The sequence below is a fragment of the Convolutriloba macropyga genome, chromosome 9, assembly GCF_964194025.1.
Source record: "Convolutriloba macropyga chromosome 9, txConMacr16.3, whole genome shotgun sequence".
Taxonomy (NCBI): Eukaryota; Metazoa; Xenacoelomorpha; order Acoela; family Convolutidae; genus Convolutriloba; species Convolutriloba macropyga.
This window is the reverse complement of record NC_134476.1, coordinates 58,024,780-58,041,879: the sequence shown is the minus strand read 5'-3', so window position 1 is coordinate 58,041,879 and position 17,100 is coordinate 58,024,780. Positions and strand designations below refer to the sequence as shown.

Below are 17,100 nucleotides of genomic sequence, written 5' to 3'. Positions count from 1 at the left end.
CAAAAACAAATCGGATGACTCCAAAAGAAATATGAAGAGCATAACAGAGTACGAACTTTAAGTTGAAAAATTTCGGGTTCTAAAAATTTTTCAACGGCATGAAAACTAGCCGTATCATACTTTTAAAGATAAAATCCAGAAACATTCAAAAGAAAATCTGCACAATTATACTTTTTTTAAAAAAAAGGATGACAGTCCGCTGCCAAAAGTTGTGAAGTTCATTTCACAGAAAACAAGCTACTGAAATTGCTCCACGATTGCTGTTTTTTTTTGTGAAGAAAAACTGAAAACAGTGTATTGAAAAAGGATTCTACCCTGACTAACTATTTACACGGGATATATATAGAATGGAGCCATCCAATTGCCGTTCAACATTATTACCTGCTGTATAAAAAATTTTAGTAAAATAAATATGAAAAACCTCCACAAAACATAACCGACTAAAGTCGGGCGAATTGCTCTCGAACCACTGGCGAGCGGTTGGCTTCGTCAGTAGCTAGCCACGGTTTAGCGAGGCTAGCTTCGACTCTGCAATTTTCAGTTTTTTAGCCTTGCAAATTTGCAAAATAATGCAAAGTTTATAAGAAAAGCTTCCATATTTTGCATCGAAAATGTTCAAAACCATTTTTGTCTCTGGAGTTATGTCAAGTCAACCATCTGCAGGACTTGAAAAACTTCGTTGGCCAGTAATGATCGTTAAACTCAGAAAAGGACAAAAATATTTTTAAAAATTTTGAAACAATCGCAAATTTTAACAAAATCTTGCTAAAATTCAAGAAAATAAAATCTTCAAATTAACCATTTCATTGTCTCAAGAGACTTCCCAGTATCCCTATTTCATGCTTTGAATAGTTTCACTGGCTCATAAAGATCCATAAATCTGGAACATGATGATAACTTTCCAAAAATTTGAAAAAAAAATTATCAAAAATTTCCTAAAGCTGGAGTCATCAAAAAATTGATAACTATTCCATGAACTAACTGTGTGACATCTTATCAAACCCTGGAGGAGGTCCCTAGGACTGGTGCCGGAAAAAATGATAGACAAAATTGCAAATGATATTAAAAATGGTGAGATCAAAATTTTGAAAAAGATTCCATTACATCTAGAAGCTATGCAGGAACGTACAATCAAACCCTAGAGGAGGCTATGTGGCTCTTGAGGCTGGAGAAACCTAAAAATGACAAAAAAACTCCAAAAATCCAAAAAAAGCAAGTTGCATAAAAAATGCTAATATTTGTGATAAAAGTTGCAAACTAATCCATGTCCAAAAAACATTTTCCAGTAATTTATTATCAAACACTAGCGGAGAATTTCTGTTAGGCCGGAAAACCTGAATAATGACAATAAATGTCAAAAAAACTAAAAATGGCTGAAAATTACATTTGTTAAAAAATGCTAAAATTCGTGGTGTTGAAATCTGAAAAACATTTCATTACATTTAGAAACCATACGTTAACCTAATGTCAAACCCTAAAGGAGGTTCCTCGGCTCTTGAGGATGGAGAAACCTAAAAACCGACAAAAATTTTCAAAAAAGAAAGTTTTATCAAAAAAATTGCTAAATTTTGTTATATTAAAAAATTGAAAGCTATTCCATGGCACATAAATAATTTTTTTAGTAATTTATTATCAAACCCTTAAGGACGTTTTCTGGTCCTTGCGTCTGGAAAGACGTGATTAATTAAAAATAAATGACACAAAAATTGAAAGTTTGCACGTTTTGTCAAAAAATGCTATAATTCGTGATGTTAAAATGTTGAACCATTCCACTACCACTAGAAACTATGCAGTAACCTATTATAAAAACCTAGATGAGTTTCCTTGACACCTAGGGCAGAAAGACCTCAAAAATGACAAAAATTGCGTATTTTTAGCTATCGGTTGTTCGTCAGTAGCCACGGGGGGGTGCACCGGGGAGGGGAGGGGTGCACTGGGGGGGGGGGTTGTGGGAGCAATAGTGGGGGGGGGGGGGGGGGGTTGTGGGAGCAATAGTGGGGGGGGTCAACAGTGGGGGTGTCTTCAACCTCTAAGAACCACCCTTCACACCATAAGTACAAGTCTCCAAAACAATTTGAGAAAATCTGCACAATTATAGTTTTTTTAAAAGAGGATGACAGTCCGCTGCCAAAAGTTGTGAAGTTCATTTCACAGAAAACAATCTACTGAAATTGCTCCACGATTGCTGTTTTTTTTTTGTGAAGAAAAACTGAATTCAGTGTATTGAAAAAGGATTCTACCCTGACTAACTATTTACACGGGATATAGAATGGAGCCATCGATTCTACCCTGACTAACTATTTACACGGGATATAGAATGGAGCCATCCAATTGCCGTTCAACGACATTATTACCTGCTGTATAAAAATTTTAGTAAAATAAATATGAAAAACCTCCACAAAACATAACCGACTAACGTCGGGCGAATTGCTCTCGAACCACTGGCGAGCGGTTGGCTTCGTCAGTAGCTAGCCACGGTTTAGCGAGGCTAGCTTCGACTCTGCAATTTTCAGTTTTTTAGCCTTGCAAATTTGCAAAATAATGCAAAGTTTATAAGAAAAGCTTCCATATTTTGCATCGAAAATGTTCAAAACCATTTTTGTCTCTGGAGTTATGTCAAGTCACCCATCTGCAGGACTTGAAAAACTTCGTTGGCCAGTAATGATCGTTAAACTCAGAAAAGGACAAAAATATTTTAAAAATTTTGAAACAACCGCAAATTTTATCAAAATCTTGCAAAAATTCAAGAAATTAACCATTACATTGTCTCCAGAGACTTCCCAGTATTCCTATTTCATGCTTTGAATAGTTTTACTGGCTCATAAAGATCCATAAATTTGGAACATGATAATAATTTTCCAAAAATTTGAAAAAAAAGTATCAAAAATTTCCGAAAGCTGGAGTCATTAAAAAATTGATAACCATTCCATGAACTAAATGTGTGACATCTTATCAAACCCTGGAGGAGGTCCCTAGGACTCTGCTGCCGGAAAAAATGATAGACAAAATTGCAAAGAATATTAAAAATGGTGATATCAAAATTTTGAAAAAGATTCCCATTACATCTAGAAGCTATGCAGTACCGTATAATCAAACCCTAGAGGAGGCTATGTGGCTTTTGAGGCTGGAAAAACCTAAAAATGACAAAAAACTCCAAAAATCCGAAAAAAGCAAGTTGCATAAAAACTGCTAAAACTTGTGATAATAAAAGTTGCAAACTAATCCATGTCCAAAAAACATTTTCCAGTAAATTATTATCAAACACTAGCGGAGAATTTCTGTTAGGCTGGAAAACCCGAATAATGACAATAAATGTCAAAAAAATTAAAAATGGCTGAAAATTACATTTGTAAATAAATGCAAAAATTCGTGGTGTTGAAATCCGAAAAACATTTCATTACATTTAGAAACTATACGTTAACCTAATGTCAAACCCTAAAGGAGGTTCCTCGGCTCTTGAGGATGGAGAAACCTAAAAACCGACAAAAATTTTCAAAAAAGAAAGTTTTATCAAAAAAATTGCTAAATTTTGTTTAAAAAATTGAAAGCTATTCCATGGCACATAAATTTTTTTTTAGTAACTTGTTATCAAACCCTTAAGGACCTTTTCTGGTCCTTGCGTCAGGAAAGACGTGATTAATTAAAAATAAATCTCACAAAAATTGAAAGTTTGCACGTTTTGTCAGAAAAAATGCTATAATTCGTGATGCTAAAATGTTGAAACCATTCCACTACCACTAGAAACTATGCAGTAACCTATTATAAAACCCGAGAGGAGTTTCCTTGACACCTAGGGCAGAAAGACCTCAAAAAATGACAAAAATTGCGTGTTTTTAGCTATTGGTTGTTCGTCAGTAGCCACGGGGGGGGGAGTGCACCAGGGGAGGGGGGTGTACTGGGGGTGGGTGGGGTGGGAGCAATAGTAGGGGGGGGGGTCAACAGTGGGGGGGGGGGGGTGTCTTCAACCTCTAAGAACCACCCTTCACACCATAAGTACAAGTCTCCAAAACAGTTTGAGGTGAAACAAAGGTCAAAGGATCTAAGAGCACTTAAGGCCCTCTCGTCGCTACCTGTTTATCCCATTTTTGAGGACAAGTCAAAAGCGTCAGACGAAAAATCGGTCAAGCAAAAAATCGCATTAAAAAGACCGACAGGACTAATATAATTGCTACAAACTTCGTTTAAGAGCAATTAAAAACTCTTTATAGATTTTTAGATAAAGTTTTCTCCCAAAAACAGTTGGGTTTAATTCAATACGACCTGACGGTACTAGGACAAAAAATCGAAAGACAACAGATCGAAAGCTTAAACTGGTACAATTAAATTATATTATTCAAATTCCGTGTTGGCCAATCAGATTGAAGCTCTCAAATAAAATACAGGCATAACAACCATTCCTTGTCCCAATGTTTGTTTTCGATACCTTATTGTCCTTTCGATCTATTGTCCGGTCACCACACCAGACAACAGACGACTAGAACTGGCCGAAGAAATAAGAAAAATCAAGCAGGAGGACACAAATTTTGGTAAACTGAAAACTTAATTGACAAGTTTAACTTTCCAAAATGTAGGTATACTGGTAAAAAAATAATCATCATTCTGCACCCAAATTCTTTGAACTTAAAAAGCTCATAGTAAATAGGCAACTCGTAAGTCCATAAAAGACACAACAATCAGTTGTTCAGTATGTAGTTCTAGTTTATGGTAGCACTACTCATAAGATTGTTCAACCTGTAAATGTGGTCATAAATAGATTAACTACAATTGTAGCAATTGAACCCAAGCATATAAATTGAGTTGCCGCGATTAAAAACATCAGACGGGTCACAGTTTCTGAGGAAAATTTCACAAGGTTGAGTTAAGTCAATTGATAGCAAACTTTCCTATGGCGACGACGAAATTTGTAACATTTTGATGAAAAATTATAAATTATATCACCGGCAAGTCTGGAGATTTTTTTAGTCTATTAAACAGATCCTTCAATGAAGGCAGATTTCCACTCCTTCTCAAAAACATAAGGGGATTACCCTTCACAAGAGTTGTTCAAGATCTATTGAAAATAATTTAGACCAATATCTTTCTAATTGTTTGGATTAAGATATTCGAGAGTGCAATGTTCAACAAACTTTATGACATCCTTGAAAAATGCCACCTTCTGTATTGGAAAAAAATACGGAATTCAAAAACAGCATGGTACAGTTGATGCTTCGGTTTAATTTAAGGAAAAAGTATGTCTCAACGTAAATAAAGAATCTGTTGTGTTTTCCTCCATCTCCAAAAAGCTCTCGACGCCATTAAACACATCTTACTCTTAAAGCTTGAAGCTAGTCCTTCGAATGGTTTATACATCATACTTAGTTGCTAGACAGCAACGTGTGGTTGATAACGGTTTTTCCTTCTTCCTGGAAGAATAACACATGTGTACCCCAGGGTTCAATACTTGGACCACTTCTCTTTCCAATCTATAATCGATCTTTCGCAGAGTTGTAGAACAAGTGAAATTACTCTTTGAGGATGACACAATTGCTATTGGTGAAGTCAACTCTCAAACAGAAATATCTTCAGGTAGTAAATAAGAGGCTTAATTACAAACAAATTAGTAGTTAACCATGAAAAACAGTTCAATTAGACATTGGATCAAGTGCCTTCAGTATGAACTTTAAGCTAGGTGGTATTAGTGTTAAAGTTGAACCAGTTCGTAAGTACATTGGCGTTATTCTTGATACAAAATTTCCAGATCAATCACGCATCAATTTTTTACTATCCAAACTAAGTAAGCAATGAGGCTTGGTCGCGAAATTAAGATACTATGTTCCCCGTAAACAATTTCTGAACTATCATCGAAGCAAAATCAATCCCAACATACAGTGAGGAGTTTTAGTATATGAATGTGCTTATTCATTCTCACAGATAATACTTATTTCCCAGAAAAAAGTTGATTTATTTCAATAAGAGACGTGATCATTCGGATGATATTTAACGTCAAAACGCCATTATAATTCTGTGTAAACTTCACATTCACGAGTCACATAAATTTGTGCTAAGATAAATCAACGACCCTTATTGTAACACTTATTTGAGGAACTTTTTTTACATTGAATAAGAGAAACCCGACAAGAAAGTCAATCAGATTTTCTTCAAGGACCTCTTTTGAAAGGTAAAATTGAGAGGAAAGCAGTTTCGTACAGATGTATCAAACTGCACAACCTACTTCGGATAAGCAACATTCTCACAAGTCATCTTAATTGTGCAAACATCTGGAAAAAAGTATCACAAATCTAAGGAAGCCTTTGTAATAAAAAATGAGGAATTAAACATATAATTGAATTGCAGATTTTATTATCCCCTTGCATGCCAATGTAACCCCATTCTAAGCCCTGATGCTAGCCAGAAACTTCGACCTCTCTAGCTCTTCTAATTTAGAAATGGCCATTTTTCTAATTTTCGTTAAAAAAGGAAGTAAAAAAAATACTAAAACTTTCTCTCATCACCGTGGTAAAACACATAGAAAAACTAACTAATATTAACAGCCTTCTGAACAAAATATAATCATTCGAATGAAAAAGAGTGGAGACAGGGGATTTTTCCCTTTATTTGAGAATAAAGTTACTATTCTGATATAATGAAAGAGCATCCCAGCGCTTTTAAAAGTGTCTCTCAAGAAAATTTCCTATCTCACAAAAAATTTCCTATGCAAAATTTCCTATCCAAAATTTCCTATCTCACAAAAAATTTGACAAACTCTGCTTTTGAAAAAATTTGATAAATTTTCTTAGCAAACAAAAATTCACCAAATGATAAAATTTATTCCGGTATACTAACAGAATTCTAAAATTTACATTAAGTGCAAAACCAAAATGACAATTCAAAGATTTTTAGGTTCCTCGACTTACATATAACAGACAGGGATTAATTATTTGCCTCAAATTATTAACTAATATCTTTTCTTAAACAATAAATATAAAAATGGAAACTCTTCAATTTTTTGACGTTTCTATTTAGTTGACTTGACGACACCGTGTTTGAGTTTAATAGTAATCATATCTCTTTCGCTTGGTATACTTGAAAGCCTTATTGTATTCTCCAGCTATCAACTTAGATTGAGAGGGTATTTGCAAACAGTGTTAAAGAGTAATTATTATTACTATTATCCAAATTTATTGCTTGCTATCAATCATTTCGTTGTCCAAAACAATGGATTGAGTAGATTATGAAAAACAGCCGTAAATAGATAGCCTCCGTCAACACGCTTGATGTACATCGGGATTGAAACACAACAAGAAAAGAAGAGATCAAAATTGACCGAATTCTTTTTTTTTATTCAGTGTCAAAGTGTTCTAGTTCAAAGTGCAGTTTATCAGCTTCTGAAACTACACTAAATGCAGCTTCTGAACTGAAGCTTTTAAAGTTAATACTAACATCAGCTATCAATCACTCTAATGAACTTTGAAAGCCTAGTGCTCTATGACATAATGACCGGGCTTTATCGGTTTATCCCGTTTCCTTTGATTATGCTCTTTTGACAGTGATCGTACTCACTACATTGCGTAATTCAGTGTGTGTGAAAAATTGAAATCCATTTACTTGGAACAGTGAGTGAGGTAAATCATGAGTCGTCTTAATTGTGCAAACATCAGGAAAAAAGTATCACAAATTTAAGGAAGCCTTTGTAATAAAAAATGAGGAATTAAACATATATTTGAATTGCAGATTCTATTATCCCCTTGCATGCCAATGAAACCCCATTCTAAGCCCTGATGCTAGCCAGAAACTCGGACCTCTCTAGCTCTTCTAATTTAGAAATGGCCATTTTTCTGATTTTCGCTAAAAAAGGAATTAAAAAAAAAACTAAATCTTTCTCTCATCACCGTGGTAGAACACATAGAAAAACTAACTAATATTAACAGCCTTCTGAACAAAATATAATCATTCGAATGAAAAAGAGTGGAGACAGGGGATTTTTCCCTTTATTTGAGAATAAAGTTACAATTCTGATATAATGAGAGAGCATCCCAGCGCTTTTAAAAGTGTCTCAAGAAAATTTCCTATCTCACAAAAAATTTGACAAACTCTGCTTTTGAAAAAATTTGATAAATTTTCTTAGCAAACAAAAATTCAACAAATGACAAACTTTATTCCGGTATACTATCAGAATTCTAAAATTCACATTAAGTGCAAAACCAAAATTACAAGTCAAAGATTTTTAGGTTCCTCGACTTACATATAACAGACAGGGATTAATTATTAGCCTCAAATTATTAACTAATATCTTCTCTTAAACAATACAAAAATGGAAACTCTTCAATTTTTTGACGTTTCTATTTAGTTGACTTGACGACACCGTGTTTGAGTTTAATAGTAATCATATCTCTTCCGCTTGGTATACTTGAAAGCCTTATTGTATTCTCCAGCTATCAACTTAGATTGAGAAGGTATTTGCAAGCAAACAGTGTTAAAGAGTAATTATTATTAATATTATCCAAATTTATTGCTTGCTATCAATCATTTCGATGTCCAAAACAATGGATTGAGTAGATTATGAAGAACAGCCGTAAATAGATAGCCTCCGTCGACACGCTTGATGTACATCGGGTTTGAAACACAACAAGAAAAGAAGAGATCAAAATTGACCAAATTCTTTTTTTTATTCAGTGTCAAAGTGTTCTAGTTCAAAGTGCAGTTTATCAGCTTCTGAAACTACACTAAAAGCAGCTTCTGAACTGAAAGCTTTTAAAGTTAATAGTAACAGCAGCTATCAATCACTCTAATGAACTTTGAAAGCCTAGTGCTCTATGACATAATGACCGGGCTTTATCGGTTTATCCCGTTTCCTTTGATTATGCTCTTTTGACAATGATCGTACTCACTACAATGCGTAGTTCAGTGTGTGTGAAAAATTGAAATCCATTTACTTGGAACAGTGAGTGAGGTAAATCATGAGTCATCTTAATTGTGCAAACATCAGGAAAAAAGGTGTCACGAATTTAAGGAAGCCTTTGTAATAAAAAATGAGGAATTAAACATATATTTGAATTGCATATTCTATTATCCCCTTGCATGCCAATGAAACCCCATTCTAGGCCCTGATACTAGCCAGAAACTTCGACCTCTCTAGCTCTTCTAATTTAGAAAGGGCCATTTTTCTGATTTTCGTTAAAAAAGGAATTAAAAAAATACTAAAACTTTCTCTCATCACCGTGGTAGAACACATAGAAAAACTAACTAAGATTAACAGCCTTCTGAACAAAATATTATGATAATCATTCGAATGAAAAAGATTAGAGACAGGGGATTTTTCCCTTTATTTGAGAATAAAGTTACTATTCTGATATAATGAGAGAGCATCCCAGCGTTTTTAAAAGTGTCTCTCAAGAAAATTTCCTATCTCACAAACTCGGCTTTTGAAAAAAATTGATAAATTTTCTTAGCAAACAAAAATTCAACAAATGACAAACTTTATTCCGGTATACTATCAGAATTCTAAAATTCACATTAAGTGCAAAACCAAAATTACAAGTCAAAGATTTTTAGGTTCCTCGGCTTACACATAACAGACAGGGATTAAATATTAGCCTCAAATTATTAACTAATATCTTCTCTTAAACAATACAAATAAAAATGGATACTCTTCAATTTTTTGACGTTTCTCCCGTTTCCTTTGATTATGCTCTTTTGACAATGATAGTACTCACTACATTGCGTAATTCAGTGTGTGTGAAAAATTGAAATCCATTTACTGGGAACAGTGAGTGAGGTAAATCATGAGTCACCTTAATTGTGCAAACATCTGGAAAAAGTATCACAAATTTAAGGAAGCCTTTGTAATAAAAAATGAGGAATTAAACATATTTTTGAATTGCAGATTTTATTATCCCCTTGCATGCCAATGAACCCCCATTCTAAGCCCTGATGCTAGCCAGAAACTTCGACCTCTTTAGCTCTTCTAATGTAGAAATGGCCATTTTTCTGATTTTCGTTAAAAAAGGAATTGAAAAAATACTAAAACTTTCTCTCATCACCGTGGTAGAACACATAGAAAAACTAACTAAGATTAACAGCCTTCTGAACAAAATATTATGATAATCATTCGAATGAAAAAGAGTGGAGACAGGGGATTTTTCCCTTTATTTGAGAATAAAGTTACTATTCTGATATAATGAGAGAGCATCACAGCGCTTTTAAAAGTGTCTCAAGAAAATTTCCTATCTCACAAAAAATTTGACAAACTCTGCTTTTGAAAAAATTTGATAAATTTTCTTAGCAAACAAAAATTCAACAAATGATAAACTTTATTCCGGTATACTATCAGAATTCTACTTACATATAACAGACAGGGATTAATTATTAGCCTCAAATTATTAACTAATATCTTCTCTTAAACAATACAAATAAAAATGGAAAGTCTTCAATTTTTTGAGGTGTTCTATTTAGTTGACTTGACGACACCGTGTATGAGTTTAATAGTAATCATATCTCTTCCGCTTGATATACTTGAAAGCCTTATTGTATTCTCCAGCTATCAATTTAGATTGAGAGGGTATTTGCAAACAGTGCTAAAAAGTAATTATTATTACTATTATCCAAATTTATTGCTTGCTATCAATCATTTCGATGTCCAAAACAATGGATTGAGTAGATTATGAAAAACAGCCGTAAATAGATAGCCTCCGTCGACACGCTTGATGTACATCGGGATTGAAACACAACAAGAAAAGAAGAGATCAAAATTGACCAAATTCTTTTTTTTATTCAGTGTCAAAGTGTTCTAGTTCAAAGTGCAGTTTATCAGCTTCTGAAACTACACTAAATGCAGCTTCTGAACTGAAAGCTTTTAAAGTTAATAGTAACAGCAGCTATCAATCACTCTAATGAACTTTGAAAGCCTAGTGCTCTATGACATAATGACCGGGCTTTATCGGTTTATCCCGTTTCCTTTGATTATGCTCTTTTGACAATGATCGTACTCACTACATTGCGTAATTCAGTGTGTGTGAAAAATTGAAATCCATTTACTTGGAACAGTGAGTGAGGTAAATCATGAGTCATCTTAATTGTGCAAACATCAGGAAAAAAGGTGTCACGAATTTAAGGAAGCCTTTGTAATAAAAAATGAGGAATTAAACATATATTTGAATTGCATATTCTATTATCCCCTTGCATGCCAATGAAACCCCATTCTAAGCCCTGATACTAGCCAGAAACTTCGACCTCTCTAGCTCTTCTAATTTAGAAAGGGCCATTTTTCTGATTTTCGTTAAAAAAGGAATTAAAAAAAATACTAAAACTTTCTCTCATCACCGTGGTAGAACACATAGAAAAACTAACTAAGATTAACAGCCTTCTGAACAAATTATTATGATAATCATTCGAATGAAAAAGATTAGAGACACGGGATTTTTCCCTTTATTTGAGAATAAAGTTACTATTCTGATATAATGAGAGAGCATCCCAGCGTTTTTAAAAGTGTCTCTCAAGAAAATTTCCTATCTCACAAACTCGGCTTTTGAAAAAATTTGATAAATTTTCTTAGCAAACAAAAATTCAACAAATGACAAACTTTATTCCGGTATACTATCAGAATTCTAAAATTCACATTAAGTGCAAAACCAAAATTACAAGTCAAAGATTTTTAGGTTCCTCGGCTTACACATAACAGACAGGGATTAAATATTAGCCTCAAATTATTAACTAATATCTTCTCTTAAACAATACAAATAAAAATGGATACTCTTCAATTTTTTGACGTTTCTCCCGTTTCCTTTGATTATGCTCTTTTGACAATGATAGTACTCACTACATTGCGTAATTCAGTGTGTGTGAAAAATTGAAATCCATTTACTGGGAACAGTGAGTGAGGTAAATCATGAGTCACCTTAATTGTGCAAACATCTGGAAAAAGTATCACAAATTTAAGGAAGCCTTTGTAATAAAAAATGAGGAATTAAACATATTTTTGAATTGCAGATTTTATTATCCCCTTGCATGCCAATGAACCCCCATTCTAAGCCCTGATGCTAGCCAGAAACTTCGACCTCTTTAGCTCTTCTAATGTAGAAATGGCCATTTTTCTGATTTTCGTTAAAAAAGGAATTGAAAAAATACTAAAACTTTCTCTCATCACCGTGGTAGAACACATAGAAAAACTAACTAAGATTAACAGCCTTCTGAACAAAATATTATGATAATCATTCGAATGAAAAAGAGTGGAGACAGGGGATTTTTCCCTTTATTTGAGAATAAAGTTACTATTCTGATATAATGAGAGAGCATCACAGCGCTTTTTAAAGTGTCTCAAGAAAATTTCCTATCTCACAAAAAATTTGACAAACTCTGCTTTTGAAAAAATTTGGTAAATTTTCTTAGCAAACAAAAATTCAACAAATGATAAACTTTATTCCGGTATACTATCAGAATTCTAAAATTCACATTAAGTGCAGAACCAAAGATACATGTCAAAGATTTTTAGGTTCCTCGACTTACATATAACAGACAGGGATTAATTATTAGCCTCAAATTATTAACTAATATCTTCTCTTAAACAATACAAATAAAAATGGAAAGTCTTCAATTTTTTGAGGTGTTCTATTTAGTTGACTTGACGACACCGTGTATGAGTTTAATAGTAATCATATCTCTTCCGCTTGATATACTTGAAAGCCTTATTGTATTCTCCAGCTATCAATTTAGATTGAGAGGGTATTTGCAAACAGTGCTAAAGAGTAATTATTATTACTATTATCCAAATTTATTGCTTGCTATCAATCATTTCGATGTCCAAAACAATGGATTGAGTAGATTATGAAAAACAGCCGTAAATAGATAGCCTCCGTCGACACGCTTGATGTACATCGGGATTGAAACACAACAAGAAAAGAAGAGATCAAAATTGACCAAATTCTTTTTTTTATTCAGTGTCAAAGTGTTCTAGTTCAAAGTGCAGTTTATCAGCTTCTGAAACTACACTAAATGCAGCTTCTGAACTGAAAGCTTTTAAAGTTAATACTAACATCAGCTATCAAATACTCTAATGAACTTTGAAAGCCTAGTGCTCTATGACTTAATGACCGGGCTTTATCGGTTTATCCCGTTTCCTTTGATTATGCTCTTTTGACAACGACCGTACTCACTACATTGCGTAATTCAGAGTGTGTGAAAAATTGAAATCCATTTAGTTGAAACAGTGAGTGAGGTAAATCATGAGTCATGCGTGAAAACAGTGAGTTATGTAAAACGAAAAACGTGATAAAAAAATAAAGCGGATTAAAAAAAATAACAGGACAACATGTTACGATCACTTCAGACTTTTCATTGACTGAACAAAAACTAGACCTAGAACGGACTATGAGTCAGTTGGAAAAAGCAGTTAAAAAAATTAAAAATACCTGAAAATCCGCATGTCAAAATGCCGCATGAGAACAAAAAACCCCCAGCGAGAAAGTAAACATTTGCTCAAACACCGTCTTCTCACTCTACTTTAAAAGTAGAGCGAAAAAATTCACGCCGCAAACCACTCGCTTTTTCGCTCCACTTCCTGCTTCGGAGTGACCAAAATCACTACTCCAATTTGATTTCAAAAATCATGAAAATGTGTGAACAGATCTTAAGACAGCGCCCAAATACAATTCAAATTCTTTCAATTGTAAGAAAGAAGAGCTCCGAAATAATAGCCCTTGAGAGGCTGACGGCGGCTGTTAATTAACAAAAAAGCGTTCACCGGCCACCGGTTCAATTGATAAGCTTCATTTGAGAGCAAACAGTTTGGAGGGTTATAAGTAAAAGAAACTCCATACCTGCAGTCTCTCGATCAAGTTCTCTAAACTCGATTTGAGAGCCAACTTCTTGCGAAATTCTTCAGTGTTATATATCTCGATTTCTTCCCTGAGTTCTTTGATTATTGCTCCCGTTCTCCACCCATTTCTAAGAGACGGTTCCGCCAAGTCCCCATAAACGTGGTCACCAAAGTACAACACATTGCGACCACTCCATCCCGTCATTCTTGTGAAACTATTGAGGTTACCCTAAAATGCACTCGATTTGCACTGTTAGCTCGAGCATGCGTTTTGTAGAGACAATCTAAGGGAAATCAATGGAGTAAGGGTAATCAAGAACCATTGAATTTGTATCTAAGGTAATTTAGTTAACGAAATTATGTAGATTTGTTCAAAACGGTCAAATTTATGGGGTATGATGTACTCCTGATGGGTAAAAATTTTAGCTATCTAAGATCAAATGTCATCGTAGCAACACTTACCAATAAAAATTTGCACGCTTTTGCCAAATTTTGATATGTATAATGTCAATTATAGTTGGCCAATATTATACCAGGTTAAAGATATCTACCTGGAAATAGACTTCGCCCTTTTGCAGAGAGGTTATTTTTGTCCAGTCAGATTTCTTCGTATCGTGTGTGTTGAGGCGTCTAAATGGGCGACTTTTTTCATTAGCAGAGAAAAATTTGGGCTTTCTAGCACTGCAAATGATTACATCAAAAAGATCACGCCAGTCATTTCCTACCAGATACTTCATGCCAGCGTCAACAAAATAAAACTCGCTATTTGTCATTAAAAATAGCTTCCGTCCACTAAGTTGAAGCTCATTTAGCATAAATGGCAGGTACTTTTTAGTGAATTCTGCATCTAGATATTGATCTACATTCTTGGCAACGGTTTGGTGCATAACTCCACTTGAGTGAACAAACGAAACAGCCGACTGAACATCATCGTAGAGATACTCTGGAGCGAAATCCATCTTCATGTCGATGAACATTTGCTGAATGTCTATGAGAAGCGCTATTTGTGAAGCAGCGAAAAGATCCGTCAGCTGTTTCATTTTTCTACCACCCTCAGAGCCGCCGTAAAAGCCACTCATGTGCTCAAACTGTACGTGATATCCATCATAATGTGCAACTATTTCATCCTCTGTTAACCTTCGATGACCTCTGTATACTGTGCTGGGTTGAATGTTATGGAAAGCGTCGATTTTTAAAATGAGCCCACTGTGAGTGTCGTAATGTAGACCTGTTCTGACTGAATGTGGAACATATTTCAGTTGTAAAATATCTTTGGGGTAACCTTTGCAATGAACTAGTTGCTTTGCAAGTAGACTGTAAATAAGACTGTTTAGCTGACTAGTATACTTTGCTAGAGTATAGTCATAATCAAATCCCCAAACTTGTATATCTCTAAGAGAAATTTCGTTGTTGGCAAAAACAGCACCCTCGAAAACGCCTTCTACATTGCTGTTTGTTAAGGCTACTGTTTTTGCATGGTTGTAAAGGTCGTCGGGATTCGTAGAGCTATCGACTTGTCCCGTAGTAATTTTGCGGTGCGATTGCTGCAGAAAAAAATAATTTCTATTCCTTAGCTTAGGTCTGAGCACGTTTATTCTGGCTCTATACATTTCGGCGTTTTTACACCCCCGTTAAGCTTGGTGAAGATACCTAATTATCCATTTCGGACAAAATCATGATAGCTCAAAGCCCCCTGAAATAAAAGGAACTTAAATTTGTAGGCGTTCCCATTATAGCCCCTCTCCCCCACCCTCAAGAAACTACATCGCCCATTATGGCATGTTTACCATGAACTGGGTGGCTATGGATTATCTGACCACTAAGCTTTCGGGGCGGCCATAATGGCGAAAGACCCAAACAGACTCCTCACAGACTTATCTCATCGTTTGCTCAATTGATGATGAAAGGGCTTTTGACCACTCTTTCTGTTCCCAAGAGTGGTTGTTGTTGGAGATCAAAGTCAAGAGTTTCAGAAAGCTTGGCAGAACAAATGGGTTTTCAGGCAATTTTTGAAAGTCGAATAGTCTTTCGTCTGTCGTAGATATTCAGGTAGCTCGTTCCATTGTTTCGCTCCTTGGTAGCTAAAGCTTCTTTTTGTAACTTCATTCTTGCATTTCTTTAGTCTGAACAACTCCTTCCTTTTGGGATGTGATGATGTGACGTTTCGAGAAAAAACTGCAAAAGGTACGAGGGTATTGTTGTGCTATTCACCTTTTGCATCATGCATAGGATCTTATATGATATTCGGAAGTCAAAGGGTAACGAATGTAATTTTTTCAACAGCGCAGTGGCGCTTTTGGAACTTGTGCATCCACATACGAACCTTGCTGCAGCATTCTGGATTCTTTGCGGTTTTCGTAGGAGGCCTTTATCAAGTTTGATATACATTGAATTGCAGTAGTCCAGGGCTGACAAGATAAAGCATGTAGCAAGTTCTTTCCTAGCTGTTCATATTTAACATGCTTTCTGATAGAGTATAGTTGTCGAAGCTGTATGTAGCATTGTTTACAAATTTTATTCACTTGAGTTGCATAATTGATATGACCATCCAGTGTAATCCCTAGTAGTCGAATTTCCGCACAGAACTTCATTTTAGTGTCATTAATTTCAATTTCAGAAGGAAAACGAAAAGTTGATTACTTGCTTTTAAAGGAAATAACCTCTGTTTTTGCTTGGTTGATTTTTAATTCCAAGGACTAAAAGACTGACCTGATTTTTCTAACTGTTTCGCTAATTTCGGATTGATTGTTGTTAAACTCGAACATTAACCGGCTGCCATCTGCTTAAAAGTGATATTAAATGTTCAAACCATACAAAAAAGGAAACAACGGAATCAAATAAACGGTAAATAAAACGGGTCCGAGTATCGAACTTTGTGCTACGCCAGTGTGCGTTGTGATGCTTCCAGATCATTTATCTTCGATTATTACACGTGTTTTCCTGTTGTGCAGGTATGTAGTAAAAAGCTTTAGTACGGTGCCTTTTATTCCAAGACAACGTTCTAAAATTAAAAGTAGGATAGTGAAGTCGACACTATCAAATGCTGAGCTCAAATCAAGTGCTATCAGGAGCACAATTTTACCCTCACTTAGAAGTTTCGCAATGATTTCAGAACAGAAAAGAACTCCAGACTCCGTTTAATAGCCCTTGCGGTATGCCGATTGATGGACAAGCCACAAGTGTTTATCGTAAGATGAGACATTAGTCGTTTTAGAATAATTTTTTCGGCCAACTTCGAGACAGTTTTTAAATTGGTTACTGGTCTGTAATTATTTATCTCATTAACGTCGCTTTTCTTGTGGGGAGGCCCG

General features: G+C 34.9%; 1 protein-coding gene across 1 annotated transcript; it reads right to left on the bottom strand.

The window, feature by feature from the left end:
* Positions 1 to 5,354: 5,354 nt before the first annotated feature.
* LOC142346279 (5'-nucleotidase domain-containing protein 3-like) lies at positions 5,355 to 16,466 on the bottom strand. Its single transcript, XM_075398793.1, has 3 exons — positions 14,341 to 16,466; positions 13,791 to 14,018; positions 5,355 to 5,402 (listed from the first exon to the last, which is right to left on the bottom strand). The coding sequence occupies exons 1-3, from the start codon at positions 15,397 to 15,399 to the stop codon at positions 5,355 to 5,357; spliced, it is 1,335 nt and encodes a 444-aa protein (XP_075254908.1). The 5' UTR covers positions 15,400 to 16,466.
* Positions 16,467 to 17,100: the final 634 nt, after the last annotated feature.

Coding starts and splice junctions, on each gene's coding strand:
- LOC142346279 (XM_075398793.1), bottom strand. CDS start 15,399: ATGTATAGAGCCAGAATAAACGTGCTCAGACCTAAGCTAAGGAATAGA. Junction 14,019..14,340: donor AGGGCGAAGTCTATTTCCAG/GTAGATATCTTT, acceptor AGTGCATTTTAG/GGTAACCTCAATAGTTTCAC. Junction 5,403..13,790: donor ACTTGATCGAGAGACTGCAG/GTATGGAGTTTC, acceptor TTATTCTTCCAG/GAAGAAGGAAAAACCGTTAT.